General features: G+C 44.5%; 1 protein-coding gene across 2 annotated transcripts in view; it reads right to left on the reverse strand.

Annotated features, from left to right (window-relative positions):
- LOC138292866 (transitional endoplasmic reticulum ATPase-like) overlaps positions 1–23,456 on the reverse strand; it is a 187,998-nt gene that overhangs the window by 156,447 nt on the left and 8,095 nt on the right. For both annotated transcript variants that reach the window (XM_069231705.1, XM_069231706.1), the window contains exons 2-9: positions 23,055–23,166; positions 17,805–17,977; positions 16,940–17,082; positions 15,993–16,123; positions 14,985–15,116; positions 2,645–2,747; positions 1,954–2,087; positions 375–510 (exon numbers count right to left, since the gene is read on the reverse strand). In XM_069231705.1, the coding sequence (XP_069087806.1) occupies positions 375–510; positions 1,954–2,087; positions 2,645–2,747; positions 14,985–15,116; positions 15,993–16,123; positions 16,940–17,082; positions 17,805–17,977; positions 23,055–23,166 (1,064 nt within the window). The remainder of the gene's footprint in view (positions 1–374; positions 511–1,953; positions 2,088–2,644; positions 2,748–14,984; positions 15,117–15,992; positions 16,124–16,939; positions 17,083–17,804; positions 17,978–23,054; positions 23,167–23,456) is intronic.

Genomic DNA, 23,456 nt, shown 5'->3' on the forward strand with positions numbered 1-23,456 from the left:
GTAGTTCACCGTGTCCCCTAGCAAACCATTATAATTACAAACAGGTAAGACCTTTAGAAGCAGACTTAACAGCACCCCATGTTGCTACAAGCAGAGCAGACTGGGCACATTATTTGCACCCTGATAACCTCAACAATTACACATTACATCCTTGGCCACAGCCTATACAGTCAGTAGTTACGTAGGGCAGGGGCTCAAGAGGATAACCCCTCAAACTTTTTCCCCATTTAGGGCACACTATGACATAAGTGCAGGTTATGTTCACAAATGTTACTACACACTGTACAGACTAGAACATATTGACCCAAAAATGGGGAAATTCGGGATGCAACCCAATTAAAACAGAACCTAAATTCCGGGCATCACTAACGCACCAAATCTCCGGAGGGCTGGATCCACGCTGTTGGGTCGGTTGGTTGCTGCCATGACGACCACATGAGCCCGTTGCTTTAAGCCATCCATGAGCGTAAGCAGCTGTGATACAATCCTGCGCTCCACTTCACCATGAGTCTGAAACAAGAGGATGGAGTTCAGATTGAAAAAAATGGTGCAGGGTGGGGAAGTAAAACAGCATGGCTCCAGCATCATGCTGTAACAATGGGAAACAGACAGAGTGTAGCTAGGTTTGAATGGACCTCCAGGAATGCACTTCCCTTAGCTTGGGTTGCCCCAGGACAATCTAGGATTACTGGGCGCCAACTGTGTCAATTTGAGTAATTTACCGCACATCTATAGGTCCAGCGTAGTAATGGACCTGAAACTGGATCTCCAAGGAATCGCTTTATAGTGAGACAGAGAAGCCCAAGTTTTACACTAGGGATTTATGAGTGGTAGACACTCACATCACAATGATATCACTCAATAAGGCTACCACCTGGGTCAGTGCTTAACATTAAAAAAGTACATTGATACACATATGACAAAATATTGTCATAAAATGAAGATACACAAAGAACACCTGAGCTCTCTTTCTCCTTCCTCGCCAGAGATCGGACTCTAAAAGTTATCACAACCCCTAAGGGTTGCGAGATAATTGATCTTGTAGCTTTGACGTCTATGGACAAGGTTAAGTCTACAGGAGTATTTGCAATTACTTCCTGATTTCAAAAGCCCAGCTTCAGGAGCAGCGATTTCAATACGAATCATTGATTATTTACTTCAAGAAGTCCAGTTTACACAGAGTGTCTGCGGCCCTCCACTAGATTCAGTCAATGTGGCTATTGGTCAGCCACTGGCCAGGTTGTTATGTTCACTTTGCAAACTCTATTACTTACTTTGAAATGATTTAAGTAACAATGCCAAGTTGCAGTGTTTTTCCGAAAACATGTTAGAAAATCGCTCAAGCCCACAGCAATGCCCACAAACCCTCCCAAAAAGGCCAGAGTTGCTCTCAGTCTAACTGGTTATTTATCGGGTTAAGTGGGCACATCCAGAGATCGGTTCCCAGACATGGTCCACGAGAGCTACTAGTCCAAAGTGAAGGGGGCACACCTGGTTCCACAGCACATACATACATTCCATACATAATGCAGTGAAATTCCAAAAGATAAAACTTGTCTACAGCGTGAATGACCATACAATCTGCAGCACAGTGGGACTGAAAAATATGATGGAAATATTAACGTGTATTCCGTAGCAAGGAAGATAAATCTAAGAGCACTGTGTCCTTGAAGAATATGGTGCTGAACAAGATTTAAAGCATGGCTGCACGCAATGTTCAGGATCTGTGATTTGGGGAATAAGAGCATGAATAGGCCACAGTGATTAGACTCCCAAGCAAACCAGAACCCTCTAGCTCTGCCTTGGGGAGTTTGGAAACTATGTCCTGAAGCCGTGGCACAGCACCAAGCTGCTGAATCAAGCAAGATGTTATACTGACAAGTGCAGGTGAGGAACGGAGAAGTAAGGGTCTGTTCCCGCCAAGATCCCACCATAGGAGGTGGTGTCCCCTACCTTCTCTCTCTTGGGGGCAATGGCATCCAGCTCGTCGATGAAGATAATAGCAGGGGCATTTTTCTCTGCCTCCTCGAAGGCCTTGCGTAAATTACTCTCAGACTCTCCGGCCAATTTACTCATAATCTCAGGGCCTGGGACAAAGAGACAGAAGAGATGCAGCAAATGCAGGGTGAATGCACTGGAGTTTCAGTCAGGAAGGAGGGCAGACACACGGCATTGAGTGGAGAGAGACAAAGAAAGGTGCGAGGAAAGCAAAGGAAGAGACATTCATATGCATGGCAAAGACATTGTAAAACTAGCCAGGAAATAGAGGCTTTAGGTAGGGGACAGATAGGGGAAAGAGAGGGTAGAATCAAGGGGGAAAGGAAAAGAGAAACAGAAGACAGAGGTAAGAACAGAAGAGGTAATGAGAGGCGGGCAAGTGGTAAAGGAGAGGCAATGAAAAGCTAGAGAAAAGCAGGTAAAACTTTGTATATGTACAAAACATATGTTTTGCTTCATTACATATAGTAACTTTCTATTGCTACACGATACAAATGCCATGTTTTCCCTTTACATAGCACACTTGTTGACTTTTATATTAAATATGTGCTGTACTCTTACATATTAACACCAATGACTCTTACAACATTCTAAGCTCTATATGTCACAACTCATACAGAGAACACACGGTCCTATTTCTTCTTACCATTGATGAGGAAGAAAAATGCCCCAGTTTCGTTGGCAACTGCACGTGCCACCAGTGTTTTCCCTGTGCCTGGAGGGCCATACAGGAGAATCCCACGGGGAGGCTAAGGAAGAAAGAGATAACAGCTCAGAAGTCAGAACTTCTTAAACACGCAGAATGGGGCGCCAAGGGATAAAGAGATCAGGAGGGGCTGTGGGCCCCAACTAAACGCAGCCACCACCTCCTAAAGTTAATGTTCTAAGGCCTGGACAAAAACGTTCTGTAAGGAAAACGCAGCCGAGCAGGATCTCCGCCCTTCTGTCATTGCCAATTCCAAGATGGCGCGGCCCCCTCACTGCTCCATCATTCTTCAAATGACTTTTGTGCATTGCTTATTTTTCATACGAGCTATTGGTTCCACTAATTTGAATATAACTTACAAGTCGCGCTCCTTATGGTTTCTTTTCACTGTCAACATTTGTTTCCAAAGCGGCTTTTCATTTAACAACCTGGTGCCAAAAGTGGCGAGGAGGGAGTCGCAAACTGTTTGTTGCACAACGACTGGTGTGAGACCTGTTCTTCATTTTGCAACGTGACTGGTGTACTTCTCAGTCCCAATAGAAACTGCCCGTTTACAGGAGTTTGTAAAAACGACTACATCATTAATATTTATGCGAAACCAAGCATTTCGGGACCCCCGAAATGGCTGTAAATGCAGAGATAAAGGCCTGTGAGGGGCAGGAAAACTCCCCACCCACAGGCGTTTCCAGCAACAGCACGTTTTTATGGCTGGCTTGACGGGGGAGCTGTTGCCAATTATGTTAGAACCACAAGGAGAGTAGTTTTGGGTAGGCCCACATATTGGGAGCCAGGAGCACTTGCTTTGATTTGGCAAAAGTTGTGTGCTTCAGCAAAAAAAGCTTGCACTCAACACAGCTGTGATCATTGTATTTATTCAGCTGCCAGAGTCTAATCTTTAGGGGAGACACACATGGCATTAGTTTATGGTATTTGTCCCTAGAAGCAGCACTGACAGGAGGAGGCAGTGATTAACGTGTGTGGATTTTTAGGTCTGTTCTGACAGTGCGTTCATAAGCCAGCCCCAATGGCATTGCCAATGCTTGTTTAAAACGCAGCATCTGCCCTTAAACTGACAGAGGCCGCGTCTTTTGGGCCACTGTCTGCTACCGGGAGACCAGCACCACCATTCTCAAGGTGGAAGCTGTCCTATGGGGTACAGCTTTCACATTATGAATCAGATACCACCACTGGAAGGACTCAGTACCTCTTCAATGGTTTACCACGATAATTGTGGCTGCAAAGCATAGATGCATGTCTTCGTGAATCAAAGTGAGACGGAGAGCAGAGTTTTCACGCCTCCTCCTCTTTGGAATTCACAATTAGTGGCAAAAGGTCTTTCTGAGCCGCAAAAACTGTTCAGACTCGCAAAATCCCTTTTGAGCATTGCAGGTTGCGCTTCTGGACTGCAGAAGCAGTGATGTGAACTGCAGGCTTGTGATCACCAGAACATTTACTGCATTTGGCCCCTAGTGTACTTGATGTGTTTTTGCCTTACTTTACTTCAGCTGAGCCAACATGACTAAACAATCAAATAAAAAAAGGTGGAAAAGGGTAACAAATGGAAACATGTATCCATTGTGAGAAGGGGTCATGTGCTACATAGAGAATGAAAATGTGATAAAGGGCTTGAGTTGAGACTTTTAAAAGACCTACTGAAAACAGTTCTTGGGGATGTTTCATGATTCTAGCTTGTCCACTTCCTCTATAATTACACAAGGTGGACGACCATAAGCAAAACAGCCCTGACAATGCCCTATAAAGACAACATTTGTCTCAACTATCAGGCTAAGTCCCTCTGCACAAGACAACAAGCTTTAGCTCCGTCAATGGGGAATAGCTTCCATGTCTAGGCATCCCAAGCAAGGTTGTGAAGGCTAGATGCTTTCCCTACTTACACGGTCACAACAGATAAAAAACATAGGGGGTCATTCTAACCCTGGCGGTCGACGACCGCCAGGGCTAAAATGACGGGAGCATGACCGCGGCGGTACAGCCGCGGTCAGAAACGGGAAACCGGCGGTGTCCCGCCGTTTTCCCGCTGCCCTGGGTAATCCTCCATGGCGACGCTGCAGGCAGCGCCGCCATGGGGATTCCGACCCCCTTACCGCCAGCCTGGTTCTGGCGGTTTTGACCGCCAGAACCTGGCTGGCGGTAACGGGTGTTGTGGGGCCCCCTAACAGGGCCCCACTAAGATTTTCAGTGTCTGCATAGCAGACACTGAAAATCGCGACGGGTGCAACTGCACCCGTTGCACCCTTCCCACTCCGCCGGCTCCATTCGGAGCCGGCATCCTCGAGGGAAGGGGTTTCCCGCTGGGCGGGCAGGCGGCCTTCTGGCGGTCGCCTGCCAGCCCAGCGGGAAACTCAGAATAACTGCGGCGGTCTTTTGACCGCGCAGCGGTATTCTGGCGGTTCCCGTTTGGCTGGCGGCGCCCGCCGCCAGCCAAACTTGGAATCACCCCCATAATGTGACGAACCACTTCTAAACCAAAGATCAGATCTCAGAGAAGTATTTCTAATGTTCCATATCTCAAATGATCGGGTGCAAAAGGGAACCAATGTAATGCACACCTGTCCATACTGCCCCAAAATGATAAGGTAATATGGTCCAGTAAGGAAACTTTCTCACTGGGGGACATGTTTTGAGACTTACAGGAACTCAATGGTGGGTATAACTGCACCTGCAAGCTTTTTCGAACACCATTTGCGTAAAGTTAACCCTGATGCTATTTGTGCAGAGAAAACACCAGTATTCTGAGCGTTACTAACGTGAAAATGGAGATATTTTTTCTGTACCACTGCATTATCCGTTACTCCCTGGGGCAAAACTTACAATGAGGCACTAATTTGCACCTGGTAACTACTGCACCCTGCAGTATTGGTATTAAGCATTTCAGGGGGTCCTCTGACAGAACGAGCTCTGTTCTGCAGAATCTTGCCCTGGTGATCTTGAATAATTCTTAAACAGGATGTTTTAAATATCGTCTCCCTTTAATTTATGTTTAATGTGGGTGATGTATGGTTGTATGTAACAGACATTTTGCAGAGACATTTTTATGTTTTAACACCATGCAATATCCATAAAACAATTTATTTTAGATCAAAACAGTACCTCACATATGAGAAATGGTGAGCTGCTGCTGTCTTAAAATATAGAAAACACACAGCACTATCCCTGAGTATTAGATGTAAACTCATTTAGAATTTGGACCAGTGTGCCTGTGCACTTTCAGTGACTTGGCCAAAGAGGAGATAAAACAGCTGTTCTGAACAGGGGCCCTAAATATACCTAATTCTTAAGATGGCCCTGGAACACTGAACTAGAACCTTGCAGCTCTGCCCATCTCAGGCCAGGTCACCTTTGAAAAGGAGTGCCACTGAGCTCCAAAATTCCTAACCCATGGGTGCGTGGGTTGCACCCGACGAAGATGGTGGCATAGATGCAGGGTTCCGGACGTGAGGGGAATACTTCAACAGACCTAGAAACCAAGATTATGGCAATGAACTTAAGCCTTTCTCCAATAGTGGGGTAATCAGAAAAATTATGCACGGAAGCGGCTCTATTTCACTACAGCTCACTGCGAACTAATGGCGACCGCAAGCGTTAGCACCTTTAATTCAGCACCTGTTCCAGATCACGTAAATAATGTGGTTCAGCTGTATGTAGCTCTTCAGATAAGACCAACCTGTCAGTTTTGTGTGGTGGCCTAGCTGGTTTTCATAGAAACAGCGCTTAATACACCATGTACTGTCAGATCTGTGACAAAGTTCCTACTTGCACATCTTTATTCTTAATCACTGTTGATGGGCACAGCCTCTGATTTTTTATGTAAGCTTACACAAAGACTGGATAATATATCGCAAAAGGGCAAGCAACATAACATTGTAATACTCTCAGCGACCGCTACCAAGATACTACAATACCAAGATTACAATCTACCAACTTAGCAAGTGTGTTGGCTTCAAAATCGCATAGAAGTCAGGTAGAACCACCCAGACTCATAGTGCCACAACCTCAAGCATCGTCTATCTCTAAATAACAAAGGTCCTATCAATGGGCAGTCCCCTTTAAATATGGGAGACACAAGAGAAAAGAAACATAGAACTGAACCACGTGAGTCCAGGTATCATAAAGATCACAAGGAACAAAAACTTGCCTAAAAAGAACCAAACAGGATCCTCAAAAACCGGAATCCCTAATATAAGCGAAATAAGACTTCTTGAATGGCTTGGAAACAATACTGATGAAACTCAAAGCTCTCAATCTTGACCTTACTCAATCCACCAAAGTAAATACCCAAAACCTTCAATTGGAAATGGAGGCATCAGGCAGGATGTACGAGCACTAGCTAACCATGTGGAGGAGGCAGAATCACGAATCAGTAAAGTTAAAGACAAGCAGTGCTTCATCACAAAAAATGCAGAGCTGATGGCACGGAAAATAACCTCTCTAGAAAAATAAATATCAGCCTTGCAAGATAGAAATAGAAGAGGCAACTTTCAAATCTTTCGTTTACCTGAACAAAAAGAAGAAACCCAGAAATCTTGTGTTTGATGCCAGGAATCACGGGTTCCTCAGATTCTTGAACTAACTTTTGACACAATCTTCAAAACTGAAAGGGCCCACAGGATCCCAACACACACCTCCTCTGTCTTCTTCAGTAAACCACGCGCTCTCGTTTTCCGACCATTAAGATGCCAACATACTGAAATGATCTAGGACCGTATGAAGAGAATAAAAACCATCATGTGGAAAGAACACAAAACTGGAATCTCAGCAGACTATGCCAAACCCACAGTGAAATGAAGAAAGAAGCTCCTAGCACTTCGCTCCAAACTCAGATCTCTCCACACAATCCTTTCCTTAATAGGGCCAGCAAGGTTGAAGATCATCTTTGAAGGTAACCCATGTATTTATGACGACCCAAAGGACCTGGAGACCTTCATATGTCAATAACCGACAATCAAATGGTTCACTAAGTATTTTGTTGTATTTGTATTTAAGTTGTTTAATTTTATAAGTGGTATTAAGATTAAGGTCCTTAACTCTTTCTTTTTCTTAAAGTTGGATTTGTTTTTCTAGGGTATTTAGCTTAGTGTTCAGCTACTTGTTTATATTTGCCATTGAGCCAGTCATTTCATCCCCAATGGTAGCTTTCATAGCGTCCCATTTAGTGCATTTATTTACTTCTGAGTTGGTGTTATCAAAGAAATTTGTTAAAGCTTGTGCCACTGAGTTCCTGGAGGCAGGATCTTCGAGAATCTCATTGTTCATTCTCCAGGATCTAGACTTAGGTGGAGAATCAGAGAGATTTAGGGTAAGTGTGATGCATGCGTGGTCCGATATAGTATTAGGCTCTATAGTGGGATTAAAAGCTGAGTGAGCCAGTGCTTTGCTAATGAAGACATAGTCAATTCTGTATAAGGAGTTATGTGTATGTGAGTAGAAAGTTAAGTCGCTCCCCGTAGGGTTATGAGGACGCCAAATGTCAGTTTGGTCATTATCTTTGGTTAGTTTATGAGCCAGATTATGTGAGTGAGAAGGCCTGTAAGTATATTATGATAATCTCTCCAGGGTGGTATCAAAGTTTAAGTTAAAGTTGCCTGCTAGTATAGTTTTGTTATTAAGTGGAATTTCAAGCAATCTCCTGTTTAGAGATGACCAGAATGGTTGGTCGCCTGAAGTCAGGGCATAGATATTTGTAATACAGAAAGAGGAGTTGTTTTTTGTAATTTTGTATACAAGCCTTCTGCCTTGATTGTCATAAGCAGTAGTTCGAACTGACCACCTGCTTGTCTTGAAATCTGGGTGAATACGCCATTTGTCTTGTGGAAGACTGTTGAGCAAATGTAGACAGATAATCAAGTATGTTGCATGCTACGAGCTTCAGTTAGCCCAACTCTTGTTTCTTGGAGTAGGAGAATATCACTTCCCCCAGGGAGGGCAGAAATGGCTAACAGTAAGGTGCCCCCATGGGGAGCGACCCTTGCCCTAGGGGTTGCCTCCCCCAAAGAAAACACACACACATCAATCCCTGGTGCCTAAGTGGTTTCTGCCCCCCTGGGTGCAGTTCGGCCTAACAGAAATAGGCCGATCTGCCTCCAAGTGGGGCAGAAATGGTCTAAAATAAATTTGACCCCCTAGGGGAATGACCCTTGCCTAAGGGGTTGCTCCCCATCTGTACAAAAATAAAAAATCCCTGGTGCCTAAAGGCCTAAAATAAATTCCCCCCCCCAGAGGAGCGACCCTTGCCTATGGGGTCGCTCCCCTTGCATGAAACTGACCTATAAAAGAAATCCCTGGTGTCTAGTGGCTTCAATAAAAATAGGCCGATCTGCCCCCAAAGGGGGACAGAAATGGCTTAAAGATAACTTGCTCCCTAGGGGAGCGACCCTTGCCTAAGGGGTCGCTAACCCACGTGTAAAAAATAAAAGAAAAAAAATGAAAATGATCCCTGGTGTCTAGAGGTTTCTGTCCCCCCGGGCGCAGATCATCCTAATTACAATAGGCCGATCTGCCCCCGGGGGGCAGAAAAGGCCTTAAAAAAAATGCCCACCAGGGGAGCAACCCTTGCCCAAGGGGTTGTTCCCCTTTATTGTAAATATAAAAAATAACAAACTCCCTGGTGTCTAGTGGGCATTTCTGCAGTCCGGTTGCTTCAAAATCAGGCTGCAGAAATGCTCAAAGAGATATGAAAGGAAAGGAAAGGACTTTCCTTTCCTTTGATGCCTCTCCTGCCCCCATCCTGTGATCGGAAGAGAAATGTTTTTGCATTTCTCTTCCGATCCAGTGCAGTGGGGGTGGCCTCTGACGAGGTCAGCGTGCAATCACGTGCTGATGTCATCAGACGTCACTGGGGAGTCAGGGAGGGGTGGGGATGGAAGGGGAAACAATTCCCCTTCCATCCCTGCCCATGGAAGGTGGGGTGCAAGGCCCTTGGGGGGAGCGCTAGCGCTTCCCCCAAGGGCAGGTACCTGGACGAGGTGGTTACATCCCTGGCGCCTGAGTGCCACAGTAGCGGAGGTAAGCACCTCGTCCAGGGCACCTGAGGGGTTAACTGCAGACAGTGCCCTTCCCTGATTCATAATGTGGTACTGTAAACTGGCAGCCAAAGGCTTTGTGCTGCAGGGGGCTGCACCTACTTGTACTAAGGACAAAATAAACACGAAAACTTGTTGTCCTTGACCCCAAACAACATGTCCTGGGCATCACGGAAGGCCAAGCTACTTACATCCCCAACCATGGCTATGCCCTGGACCCTGAAAAAGTGTTCAACAAAGTCTCCTTTAGAAAATTTAAATTTATGGCCAAGATTTATTCATATGACCTTGGCAATCTATTGTAACCCAACAGCTCGCATTGAGCTCAATGAACACATACTGGAAGAATTTACTTTAGCACAAAGTACGAGACAAGGTTGCCCCTTGTCTCCTCTATTGTTCCTCCTCTCAATCGAACCCCTACTACGTGCTATTCGCATAAATACAAAAATTAAAAGTATTCCATTCAAAAGTGGGGCCCAGAAATTGGCAGCATATGCTGACGATGTCCTATTTTTCTCTACTGAGGCAGAAGGCACTATCCCTGAAATACTCAATGAATCATGGACTATGCCAAAGTCTCAGGTTACACCTTAAATATGGAGAAATGAAATATTTCCTCTCAGTATGCTCTGTCTCTCATTCATGGCCTCCAATTCCAACCTTAAATGGCAACCCAACAAACTAAAATATTTGGTAATAGAGTTTGCAAACTTCATTCCAGAAACTAAACTTTTCATCAAAACCTCTTTACTTGCAAACATCAAAAAGTTAACTGAGGAGTAGTCAACAAAATGTATTACATGGTGGGGAGGACTGAAACAGTTAAAATGATGGTTGCCCTTTAGATCAACTTTTACATCAGCATGTTCCCACTTCACCTTTCCACCTCTTTCACTTCATCACTCAGTGCCCAATTATCAGGCTTTTTGTGGAGAGGAAAAAAGTGAGAATTTCACTTCATAAACTACAATTAAACAAAGACCATTGTGGTATAAATCTCCCTCACTTCACAAATTACAAAACTGCTTTTATAGCCAGATCAGCGATTTGGTGGATGCACCCATCTGTGCCTCAACGTCCAGCTTGGGGAGACACAGAGTCAGACCTAACTTCCCCACTTTCACTCATAAATACTCTAACAACTCTTACCAAATTATTAAAGACTCCATCTCTGCTATCAAAAAACTAGACAAGTGCTTCCCTCATAAACTCAAAGGCTCAGCGCTTGCCTCACTTTGGTTCAATCCAACTATAAAACTTGATCCTAACTCCTCTTTCAGGCAAAGATGGGCCTCCCTGGGCATTCTCTATATCAAAGACATTATTCACCCTGAGAAACCGATAACTTTTGCCACACTAGGCTATAAATCCGACCTTCAACCAATCGACTTTTACAGCTTCCTGTTCCTCATAGTTGCTCTTAGGGGGTCTTGAAAACCACACAAAGTGGACTGTCTAAATTTTCTTCAAACCCTTATGACTAAAACCATGAAGTATCTATTATTTATAATACTCTCAAAAAAGCATCACCAACACTACCAGACGAGATCCAAAAGACATGTACGGCCTCATGCTGTAAGTACAACGGAGACCCTCTGACTCCTTCACAATGGCCCAACATCTGGAGATCTTTGCTACAACACAGAATCTTGCCTCTTATCTTACGTGCACACTTTGGACTATATACAGAGCAATCTGGACTCCTGCGCATCTAAATAATCTAAGTATTTTGTCTTCGGCTGATTATTGGCATTGCCAATACCCCTCGGGTGACGTAAACCATCTTCTATTTTACTGCAAACACATTAATCTTTTCTGGCTAAATATCCAATCTACACTATCAAGGACATTCAACACTCGAATATCCCTAACACACACTATAGTCTCTCTAGGTATATGTGCTACATCAGACTCGGACACACCAAGTTCTCTATCCACCTGGGACTGTTTCCTGGTTGAATATTGCTTGCACTAGGTATTATAACAATTTTTGCCAATTGGAAAATTTACAGCAACATTTCATTCCATACATGGTGGGCATGGGTATGCTTCTACAGAAGTGCTGACAACCTTTTACACAACCTGACTTTTAACAAAAAAACATATTACCTCTTATGGTCCAAATTGGACATGTACTTACAAAAGATCAACCCAGCTTAAATCCCAGCAGGAGGCTCATACTTACAACATCACTAAACAGTAATCAGATCCTCACACTAGTCCTCCTCTGTCTTCACTTTCTCTTCTTCCTCCCCCTCTCTCTGTTCTCTCTCTGTTCTCAGTTCTTACGGACATGTGCCTTTTTGAGTGACACAACAAAGGTATTCTCTTGCTACTCATTGGTATTTTATTCAATAACGTGCTACTTTCTTAGTCAAATTCCTCACTGCAATCAACCCCTATGCTACCTCTTCATTTTTCACAATCAATAAAAATATTCTGAAATCAAGATTCCTAACCGACTTTTTACATGTGTGGTGAAACATGATAAAGCCGAATGTTTCCAACATTTGGGAATTTAATCCAATAGGGATCTCTTTATGATAAATTCACTGTCATCATTTCAGTATCCAATGTCAAACAAATAATATATTGTGCATGTGATCATGACAAGTAATAGGCAGAGATTAAGGCCCTCATTCTGACCTTGGCGGTCGGCGGAGAGGCGGCGGTCGGACCGCGAACAGACCGGCGGTATTAAAAATGGCATTCTGACCGCGGCGGTCACCGCCGCGACCGACCGCCACTTCCCCACTCCGACAGCCACGGCGGTCATGACCGACGGGCTGGAGTCTGCGCACTCCGGTCCGGCGGTCGACCCAAGACCGCCAACGGTATCATGACCCTGCTTACCGCCGCGGTTTCTGGCGTTCGGGAACCGCCATGCGAACCATGGCGGTAGGCACTATCGGGGCCAGGGAATTCCTTCCCTGGCACTGATAGGGGTCTCCCCCACCCCCCACTGCCCCCCCGAGTCCTCCCCCCACACCCTCCACCCCCCTGCCACCCCCCAGAGGTGGTACGAACCCCCTCCCCACCCCCACCCAGACATGCACATACACGCACCCCGACATGCACACCCCCCAACATGCACATATACACACCCCCTACACACACACATACACAACGGGGACACATACCCGCACACATACATGCTGACATGCGCACCCGCCGAACTACACACATTGCCCATAGGCACAGCAGCACTCCCCGCCCGCATGCACGCACTCACACACCCCCTCTACACACTCACACGCACACCCCCATGCACGCACACATCACACAACACCCCCCCACCCCCTCCCCTCACGGACGATCAACTTACCTTGTGCGTTGGTCCTCCGGGAGGTGACAGGAGCCATGGGGAGGTGACCGCCAACAGAAGACCGCCAACAGAAGACCGCCACACGGAAATGTGGGTCGTAATTCTGTGGGCGGTGTTCTGCTGGCGTGGCGGTGGAGGTTGACCAGTCTCCACTTTCCCGCCGACCGCCAGTGTGGCTGCTGGCGGTTTTCCGGCGGAACGCTCCCAGCGGTCAGAATGCGCACAGCGGCATACCGCCGCGGTCGGCGGTCTTCACCGCGGCGGTAACTCGGCGGTCTTGCGAAAAGACCGCCAAGGTCAGAATGAGGGCCTAAATATTTACAGACATACATAGAGGCATTTTCAATAGTGTGCTTCATAAATGTGAAATATAATTATGAATGAATGGTATAAGAGACTAGGGGGGTGATTCTGATTCTGGCGGGCGGCGGAGGCGGATTGGCATGGGCACGGCAGGGGCCCCCAGGGGCCCCGCGACCCCCCCTACCGCCATCCTGTTCATGGCGGCTTTCCCGCCATGAACAGGATGGCGGTAGGGGGGGTCAGAATCCTCATGGCTGCGGAGCGCGCTCCGCAGCCATGGAGGATTCAAACGAGCAGCGGAAAGTCAGCGGAAAGTCAGCGGGAGACCGCTGACTTTCCGCTTCTGACCGCGGCTGAACCGCCGCGGTCAGAATGCTCGTTGGAGCACCGCCAGCCTGTTGGCGGTGCTCCCGTGGGGCCGCCAGGGTCAGAATGACCCCCTAGATTTTTCCCTCATAAATTCAATATGCATCATCAGTAATGCTATCAAATAAATCAAACTGGCTGACTAGGTAGAAAGAATACATGTGTTCAGTGCCTTGTTCTATTGTTGGTCAATTTTAGTCAAAGGAAAGGGATTATAGTTGCAGTTTATGCTGCAAATATACAAGTTCATCATGCTGTTTGCCAGATTTTGTAGCACTCTTGAGTGTTCTGCACCTTTTTGTGATATTGAAATATTAACTGTAAACTCCTCCACTTGCAGTGTTTTAACCAGGCACTGATGACATTACATTTGCAAAAGCCTTTCCACTCTGCACTCAGCTACATGAGGCGTGCAGACTAGGTTATACTTGTAGACTCCTTTCCTCTTCTGACTGTTAATCAGGGACCTTTGATGTGCCTTTGACCTTCCAACTGTATATTCTTCCCTGTCCTCACTACTAATCATATCACCTTTGGGTGCCTATATAGACTCTTCCATTCTCTTCACTGTTAAACAGCAACCTTAGGCATTGCAATTGTATTCTTGTATCCTAAATATTACTAAACTATATTTGGTGATCAAATCACATCACAATTTTCATATAAGCACCAAATATTAAATGATCTGAACTGACAATCAACCACCCACAGTACACTAATAACATCTTTACTGGAATATGTCCCCCACCCCACCTCATCTTGTGAACGTAATTAAAAATATGTTAGTCTCTTGATAAAACAAATTATTGCCAAACAGGCCATGAGGTATGGCACACAAAGGTAAGAGCAAAGTGTATTCAAACTTCTGAATATGCAAATCAATGAGTGAATACTACCAAAATGAAATATGTATTCTGTGGTAGATTAAGCTCCTGACTTGCAAAATTGGCTCTCTGGTGTTGGTGATTTATACAGATTTCATGATAATCCACAACAATATGTGAAAGTGAAGGACCTACCATTGAAAGCTGAAAAAAGTTTTGCGGCATTGGTTTGTGAGTGAGATTCGACATTGTGAACACTAGGTTTTATTAAATACCATTTTTATGGACCAGGGCAGGAATGCATATGCTACAACATTGCCTGAGGGCCTTCTGCAAGCTTCTGTTTAGACCCCTGCCCAGAAGTGTTAGGAGGACCTCTCAAGGGGTTTTGTATCTAATGTGGGGAAGCCCAGGCTTACCTTGACACCGATGGCTTTGAAAAGTCCTGGATGTCGCAGTGGAAGTTCCACCATCTCCTTAATCTGGGCCAGCTGCTTGCGGCATCCTCCAATGTCGTCATATCCCACATCATTCAAATTCTCTTCTTCATCCTGAAGACGAGCCACAAATTAGGGGATTATTTGTAGATTCAGCAAAACATCCCTTATAGATCATTCTCCACTCACACATACATCTGTCCTGTTTCTTTCCCAGGCCTACCCTTGCTTTAAAATTCTCCTTACTCGCTTTATCCTAGAAGTTTTGCCCTGCATCTCCCATACACACCCACTCATAGATTGTGGCAAGTCAGCAGAGTATACCAAAGTCAGCAGCTAGCACAAGAAGGCTCTTGTGCTCAGGGCCAACCTCATTTAGATTTCTTCCTTCACTTATTTTGTCATCTGCAGAGTATTGTCTGTGTGTAGGAAATATCTGCAGCAGGATTGTAGGAACCTAACCTGTGAGGGCTGTTTAGGTGTGTAGGGGTTCCCTATTGATAAGGAACACAAGAGTCATTGCTAATGGTTTCCAAGACAACTGACCATTGTTTAATTTTAATGAGGGTGGTGACTGGCACTTGAGAAGAGTTCTGGAGGGATTCCATACTCTAATCTTGATGGACTGTGAAGAAATGGAAGAGGATGCCTTCCCTCATTGGTTGACCTTAGGTAGGTCAGCCAATGAGGGAAGATGGCAGTCCCAACCCTCCTGGGACCTCTGTGGCTGACCTGCAAGTACGTGTGTGTTTTTTTTTTAATGAATGTTTGGTGCATGAATACGTGTATGTTTGAATATTTGCTAATGAGTGTTGTGAACAGATGTGTGTGTGCACATGTTTGAATGAATGAGTGTAAGTGAGTGGTATGTGTGCGTGTGTCCCATATGATTCCCCCCATAAAAATAAAATTACCGACCGCCACTGCTTCAGCTCATCCCTTGCTTAATTAGCTCACATTAGTGTAAGAGCGGTCACACACAGAGCTCACCTCTCTCTTGATGGGCTCCCCCTCACAGTGGAGAACGGTATCTGGGGCTACGATGCAGTGAGGAGTAGGGTCTACTTCCACAATCTTAAATTCGACCGCCCTCATGCCACCACGAACCAGAAAAATATCACCTAACAGGGAAACGAGAAAAACAAGGTGAAAGTACAGCGAGAAGTCTGAAACACTAATGAAGATTTTGCACTCATGTTTGCATTTCTGCAAGTTAAGTACACCTTAGTGCCCATTAAAACTGCCTGAAAGCTGCAACAATATCTAGCTCAAGCTAGAACTTGCAAGAATCTTCTTGATCAACCACAGTTTATGCTTGATATATAACATAATACAATATTCATGCCCTCTGCAGATTTACCCATATTTCGCATTAACACCACTACATTCTAAATCGCCCTAGAACTTCTCTAGAACTCCCAAAATCATTATTAATCATCGTCGAACTCTACGGATATTTATAAATATTTCTCCAACACACAATACTTTAGATTTCAGTAGCCCCACCATAAAACCCCCATATTAAAGGTTGCTGTACAGACCCCGTTAAGTATCCGTCTAGATCACTTTAGAACAATCTTGAATGCCCATATGGTCCTAAAATCAGCAAAGATGCTGTTAGTCACTATGGGGACACCTACAACATTCTATGTTGTGATTTGTTATGAGGATTTGAATGTTTCCAACACACCACAACAGTGTTGGTGGATCTACTGATCAGCCCGAATGACTCCTTCACATTTGGAAGGTTCTGCACAAAAGGCAAATCTACCTTTCTAAACAGCTGTCTCGTGTGCCGAGTGCAGGGCCGTGCCATATTGCATCTAAAAAACATTTCTCTGCATTTCTTTGAGCCTAATCCGGTTAATAAGTATGTTAGTACTTGTGGAAATATTGGTGGAGCGGGCAGCAGGCACTGTTGAAAGAACAAACATTACCTTTATGCACAGGCCTATATGCCTCCAGAAAGTAAGGCTTCAGGTAGACTTCAAACAGGTTGCCAGTAAGGCCCTCAATGGTGTCGTCGATCGGCAGAACGTGGATCCGTTTCCCATATTTCACATCCGGACATGCCTGAATGCTAAAGGAGAAGAGGAGAGAGCGTCCATCAGCAATCTGTGACAGGGTAAGTGCAACTCAGCAATCTTCTTGGAAAGCCTTCAACACACCACCTGTCCCTACTGAGGTCGTAGCACTTACAGTCTCTGGCCAATTTAATGCTCATAACTAATCTATCCATATGCCCACCCGCTGCCTGCTTAGTTGCCTTCTTTACAACCACCCTCTTCAGCTCCTGGACCCTGTATACACTACCACACACATTTAGCATTTTCAAACAGCTGTTGCTGCAATGTGTCTTGATCCATTCTGCTCCATGCACCTTTCCGGCCATAAACCCCTTATTAATACTATCTGCGTGACCTTTTTGCAGCTGAATGGGTAAATATGAAATATTCTTCCCGTATGTAATTGAAACATATATTGTCCTCCATGGTGTTCCTTTCCACCAGAAAATGCTACTCACCAGCCAGTGTGTCATCTATAGAAAATACTGTCCCTTCCTGTTAGTTGTCTTCTGTACTTCCAGCTATGTAGCCTGTTTCTTAGTGACGCCATCATGCTACTCCGCTTTTAGCCTTTCCATTCTTCCGTCCCTAGGGCACCCTCCATCCTCTTAGTTTCCATGTCTCCCTGTCCTATCATTCACTCCGCTGGCTCTCTGATACTCCTTTTCACTCCCAGCCACAGCCTTTTGTCTACCTTTTCAGTCTACAAGCCCTGTGTCCCAAGGGTTCCACGCACCTCACCACATCCCCCAAGCGAACGCGGAGATTGTTCCTGGTGACGCGGCTCAAGCGGACCTTCTCATTCTGGCAAGTGTCATCAGAGAGCACGATGCAGACTGTCTCACGCCGCTTCTTGCCCTTCAAGAGCACAGTGTCACCCCGGAAGAGATGCAACTCCTCCATTTTATTCTGAAAAGACGGCAAACAGCTGTGGTTAATGAACTGATATGGTAAGGCAAGATGGACAGAAACCATCAACACCAGGAACACCCCGTACTCCCATGCCATATTTAGGCAAAAAAGTATATTTGTGGGATCCAGAACTACTAAATAACATTCTATGAATATATTTGGGTTCAGAGGATGAAATAGGGTATCGGGTATGAACATCAGCACTGCATGTCAAAATATGGACACTGGGATAAAGGATATGAACACAAGTCAGAACTGTAAACGATGTAAAGTTAGTATTTAAGAAGAGAATAATTAGATCACTTACAATTTACTCAAATCATGGTTGAAAAATGTTAATTAAATTCAAATTGCCTTATTACACTCACTTAATTTAATAAACTATGTGAACATCTTATTCACTCCAATTTGGGGGTTATGTTTTCGAATGTTTAATTTAATTTAATTACTTTAATATAGTTACATAAAAATCAACATGCTCAATTATTCAACATTGGTATGGCTGGGAGAACTCTTTTGTAAACCGATTATATTTTATTACATTCATATAATTAACATAACTAAGAGTTTTTTTTGTTAGGGTTACAATTCTCAAATGCTATTATTTCATTTTATTTTGTGCACTAAAATATGTATTAAACATGTGTTTGGATAATTCTTAATAGTTGAGGGCACCCTATGTTTTAATATAATGTAAATACCCATTTTACACCATGTTGGAGACTTTCATTTCACCGTGAAGTCTTGTGTTTTATTCTCCTATTACAGGCATGTGTGTCCAAACGTCAGAACGCTCTTAAATACGAAAATTATGCATGTAGTTGCTTGTAGTAATTTGCAAGAGGTGACTCATCTCATCTTGCAACCGTCCTTGCTGGTGACACCCAAAGGCTGCCTCTCCTCAGACAGCTAGAGGGAAGCTTGTGGGCTGTATGGCTACAACCCAGGACGGGATCATGGTGACATCAGTAGTCACCGGCAATACATTATTACAAGGAACTAGATGCATTTATAGAGTCAGGGATATTTATCAATGACTTCCAATATCCCATATATAATTGGATAGTCAGCGTTAAGTTTGAAGGACTTAGCATTAGGCCATTCTGCCGTTTTAAACTCATTTAAATATTTTTTTTTAAATCAACATTTGGACTAATTACAGACCTGGTGCCCGATTTATCTCTTGGCAGTAAGAATACTCCGTCGCAATGGCGACACAGTATCCTCACTGGCAAGAATTCGGTCCGGCAGATCCATTTAGATGCGGGAAGACCTTTAGGTTCACCACGGTGGACACTACTCTGTCTGTCGTGATTAACCCCCTCTAACGGCACTGTGGAACAAGGGCCATCAGAGAAATGACTACATGTTCACCCCCCCAAGTTGGATGGGCGGGCATGTAGTCACTGTTTCCTGTGTCTTGCTGCCAGGTAAAACCTTGCGGTAAAAAACGGTAAAAACTTTTTAATGTGCCCTTCGCCATGGCAGATGCCTCTCATGGCGATGGGAGAATTACTTTTTTTCTTTACAAAGTGAAACTCCGGTAATGGGATTTTCTTTAAGAAAAGAAAAAAGATTACTGTTTGGTACAGGGTGGTGTCCTCCAGACACAGCCCTGTAACAAATAGCAACAAGCATTTACAATGCAATTGGTCTCGCTTTTGCTTGAGTTAGAGCTAGTGGCGTTGTGAAAGCAAAAGTGGACTTTTCTTGCCCATAAATTTGTCAACCCTGTCGCATAATATGGTCCTGTCTGCCACAGAATTCCAGCGGCCCTGCATATAACTAAAGCTCTTCCATTTACCTTCTTCCTCTATGTGCAGCAAAAAACGAAACTATCGCCATTATTTATAGAGAATGCAAGTTTAACCTACCAAACCTTGGCCTCATACAACTGAACATACCCTGTTTGAACAGTTCAGGGATGCAGAGTGCTATCCAAAAAAATGTAAATCTGAAAATAAACAAGGGAAACCTTAGCACTGCACAGCCAAGTCAAGCCCAACACAACAAACTATCAGACAGTATAACATAACGTAGCAAATATAAGATGTCAAAAATGACATAGTAACCCATAGGTTAATAGAGTAAACTGTAGCATAACAAAATCCTCCAGTGAGCCAGAGAGTCCCTACGGTTTGCAAGACACTAAGTTCCGTACAGTTGGCAAAGACGGTCCTGTTTTAGAAAGATGCTATTTCTAGCTCGGTAACAGCGTGTCCTCCCTTGGTGCCTGGGCTCTAAGAGCAATTACCCTTCAAATAAATGCTGCTTCACTGGGTGTCACGTCTGTACGTGCCCACAAAGAATCTAGTGTGTCCCGTAAACATGTTTATTGACCCACACACATTCCAAGCCCTCGGTGCTTCGGGATGCTCGCTAACAGATCAGCTCCCGTCGCCCTGGTAATGGGGACCAGGTGCAACGAGGAGGGAGGGAGCTAGTACAAAGATGCACAAGAAACTCCCCTTATTAATGAACGTTACTTCCTAATGTGGCCCAAACAAGGCCTGGGTTATAGAAACATCAGGAGGGACAAAGGTCCTCCTTTCAAAGCGCCCGCCTGATTGGATAAAGGCCAGTTAACACCATGTCCTAGAGACCAAGGCCAGCTGAGCAATGTGGACCTGAAACTGAATGGACTGCACTGTCTCATAGTAAATCACGCTCAGAGTGAAGACCCAAGCATGACATATGGTTGCTGTAATTATAGGGTGACCAGAATTTTAAAGTCGAAAAACTGACATTTTACAAAAATATAAAAAGGACAACACTTTTTCTTCAACCGAGGGCACAGAATAGCAGCGCTTATCAGCGCAGAATTACAGAAGAGGCACTAAGAACATAAATCAAATGCCATTTCTAAAGCCAGTGTAATACCTGTTAATTAAACTGCTTTCTGATAACATCTGCTTAGTATCTCTGGTTTGGAAAACAAAATAAAATCACTTCTTACTGTTTTCAGCCGACTCTCGGGGACATGAGCTGAATTACCCAAAATCTGATGGGACAGCTGGTGAAAAACGGGTACTGTCCCTTCAAATCCAGGACACCTGGTCACCCTCTGTATTTATTGTTGACAGGCCTGCAAGTTCCAACATGGCCAGCGCTTTGTGTCTTCTCTGCTGGTCATCTGGTGAAAGAGAAGAAGCCTGTGGGGCTGAACTTCCCCCTTCCAAAGTGTTGGCAGTGTTACCCTTCCAGGAAACGGAAGCTGGCTTTGTTCACTTGTCCCCCTCAGAACCAGTGTGTAGACCGTGTACAACCCTGATGTATGTTCAGCACCCGTGCCCCTGGTCTGCTTGCCTGGAATTGGAGGTGTCTTCATTTCTGTCACCTCTCGCACCTGTAGAACGGGAAGTGCAATTATTGTCCCGTTGTGAAAGAGGTAGCTCTGTTTTAAGTTAAATTTCGAACAACCAACTGTAGGCAAGATGGTATCGGCAGCGGCAAGTACAAGGCTTTAATTTTAAAAAATACACTCAGATCACTGGGATCGTGCGACCTCCAGTGCCAATAGAGCAGCTGCTCTGCACTCGCACGGCACCATGGTGGGACGCCACGGTATTCATCCTGTAACTGTCGGGATCGACCGACCTCCAGCCTCGACAATAGCACAAATATGAAGTCAGATGTCGGACAATCCCGGCGATCGCAGGATGAATACTGCGCCTCCCACACTGCAATAGGTCTCACTTTTTTTAAAGTTAGAGCTCTCGGCATTGTAAATGGCATGTTTTTTTTACTTGTGCTTTTTTTGTATGCAGCTGCGATCTGGACTCCATGGTTTGAGCACACTGTAATGGCGCAGCCACCATATGTACACCTAAAGTGCAGTGTGCCACATTGCAACAATTATAGGAGCTGTAATGCCTCATGCGCTCCAAAAGGGAGAAGTTGTGGCACAAGGACTAGAGCTGCTGACTTTGGAACTGAGGAACCAGGTTCGAGTCACTACAACACTCAACATCACTTAATCTCCCCCATGCATACATAAAATTAGTATATCCTTGTGTAATGTAGCTAGTACTCATGAAAAGCCTCAAAAGTTAAAACAAGTAATTAAATAAATAAGCCTGCGTCCTCCCTCCCACTACCAGGCATCGCACAGGAGGCACACTCTGCTCAAAGAGCAAATGTGACCAAGATAACTCCCTGATTTACAGCCTTGATTACAGCAAAGCTAAGCTGAGAGCAAGAATGCTCTGCAAATGAAAGCTGAAGCTTCGCCAAACACAAGCAGGAAACGAAGAAAAATAAAATTCCCTAAAGAAAAGATAAAAAAGATTTTGCGTAATTATACAGTAGTTTGTCCCTGCTCCCAAAGAGAAAAAGGAGGGACAAAGAAGCATAACCGACCACTAGTAAGCAAGGAGTTTTAAATAACACTGAAACAAACAAATGAAATGGCTTTAAGCCCACAGTAAGTATACTAAAAATATACAAGAGGCTGTATGCTTACGGTCAACAATTAAGGCATTGACACCGCCGTGATGGTGGTCCTTGCCAATGCCTTTATAAATGAATGCATGCTAAGCAGTCATTTAGAAATTTGGTGGGCAGAGAAATCTTGGCCTGGTGGACGTAAAGTCCTTTGCCAGGCCAATGGTGACTATTCTGTCCACCAATGTTTAAGCTGGACTCTTGGTGTTAACTATATAGTTAGAGTTAGGATTCGCTTTAGGGCTAGGTTTAGTGTTGCACTTATGAGACACACTGAAGGATATGTTGAAGTAAGAAGTTAGGAATAGGGTTTGAAATACTGGTATGTAGAGGCAATGATGACCGAAGTAATAACACACATCTGAAAAAGGGGAATGTCAAGATTACGGGAAACGTCAGTGTGTACCCTTCAGACAAGAGGCTAGGAAATGGAGTCTTGCCCTAGGGTATCACGGCATGTAGTATGTCAAAAGCACGACAGAGAAGTCCCATAGCTTGGCTACCTTACATCAAACACCTGAAAGTTGATGTTTTAGGAATCACATTATAGATACTCTTAAGGTGATGGTGTGGATAATCATAAATTGAATAACTGGATAACTGGAAGAGAAGATTATGTCAAATGGGTTACCTGGGACAGGCTCACAATGCTGTTGTCATCATTGATGGCCTCATCCACTATCAGTCTGTTGGGCCGATGCTTCTGCCGAAGAATGGCAGTGGAGTAATCCTCTGCCTTTGAGCTGCAAAACAAATAAGAACATAAAAGATTTCAAGAAGTGAGAATTTCCTGTTAGAGTGTACCCCAAATTCATCAATGTTTTTTTGTTGTGTTATTAATTAAAACCTATCACATAGTTATCCTCTGTCTGACCTTTTCAATTACATCATTAATCATTGCAACCACTTACTTCTTTCTTGTTAGACCTCCCAGCTGTAATATCATAAAAAGGGGTGAATCAAATATTCCTCTGAAACACTGAACTTGCAGAACCACTTATGTAGGAAACCCAACTACATCTGGACTGTCCAG

This window comes from Pleurodeles waltl, chromosome 4_2 (genome assembly GCF_031143425.1).
Source record: "Pleurodeles waltl isolate 20211129_DDA chromosome 4_2, aPleWal1.hap1.20221129, whole genome shotgun sequence".
NCBI lineage: Eukaryota > Metazoa > Chordata > Amphibia > Caudata > Salamandridae > Pleurodeles > Pleurodeles waltl.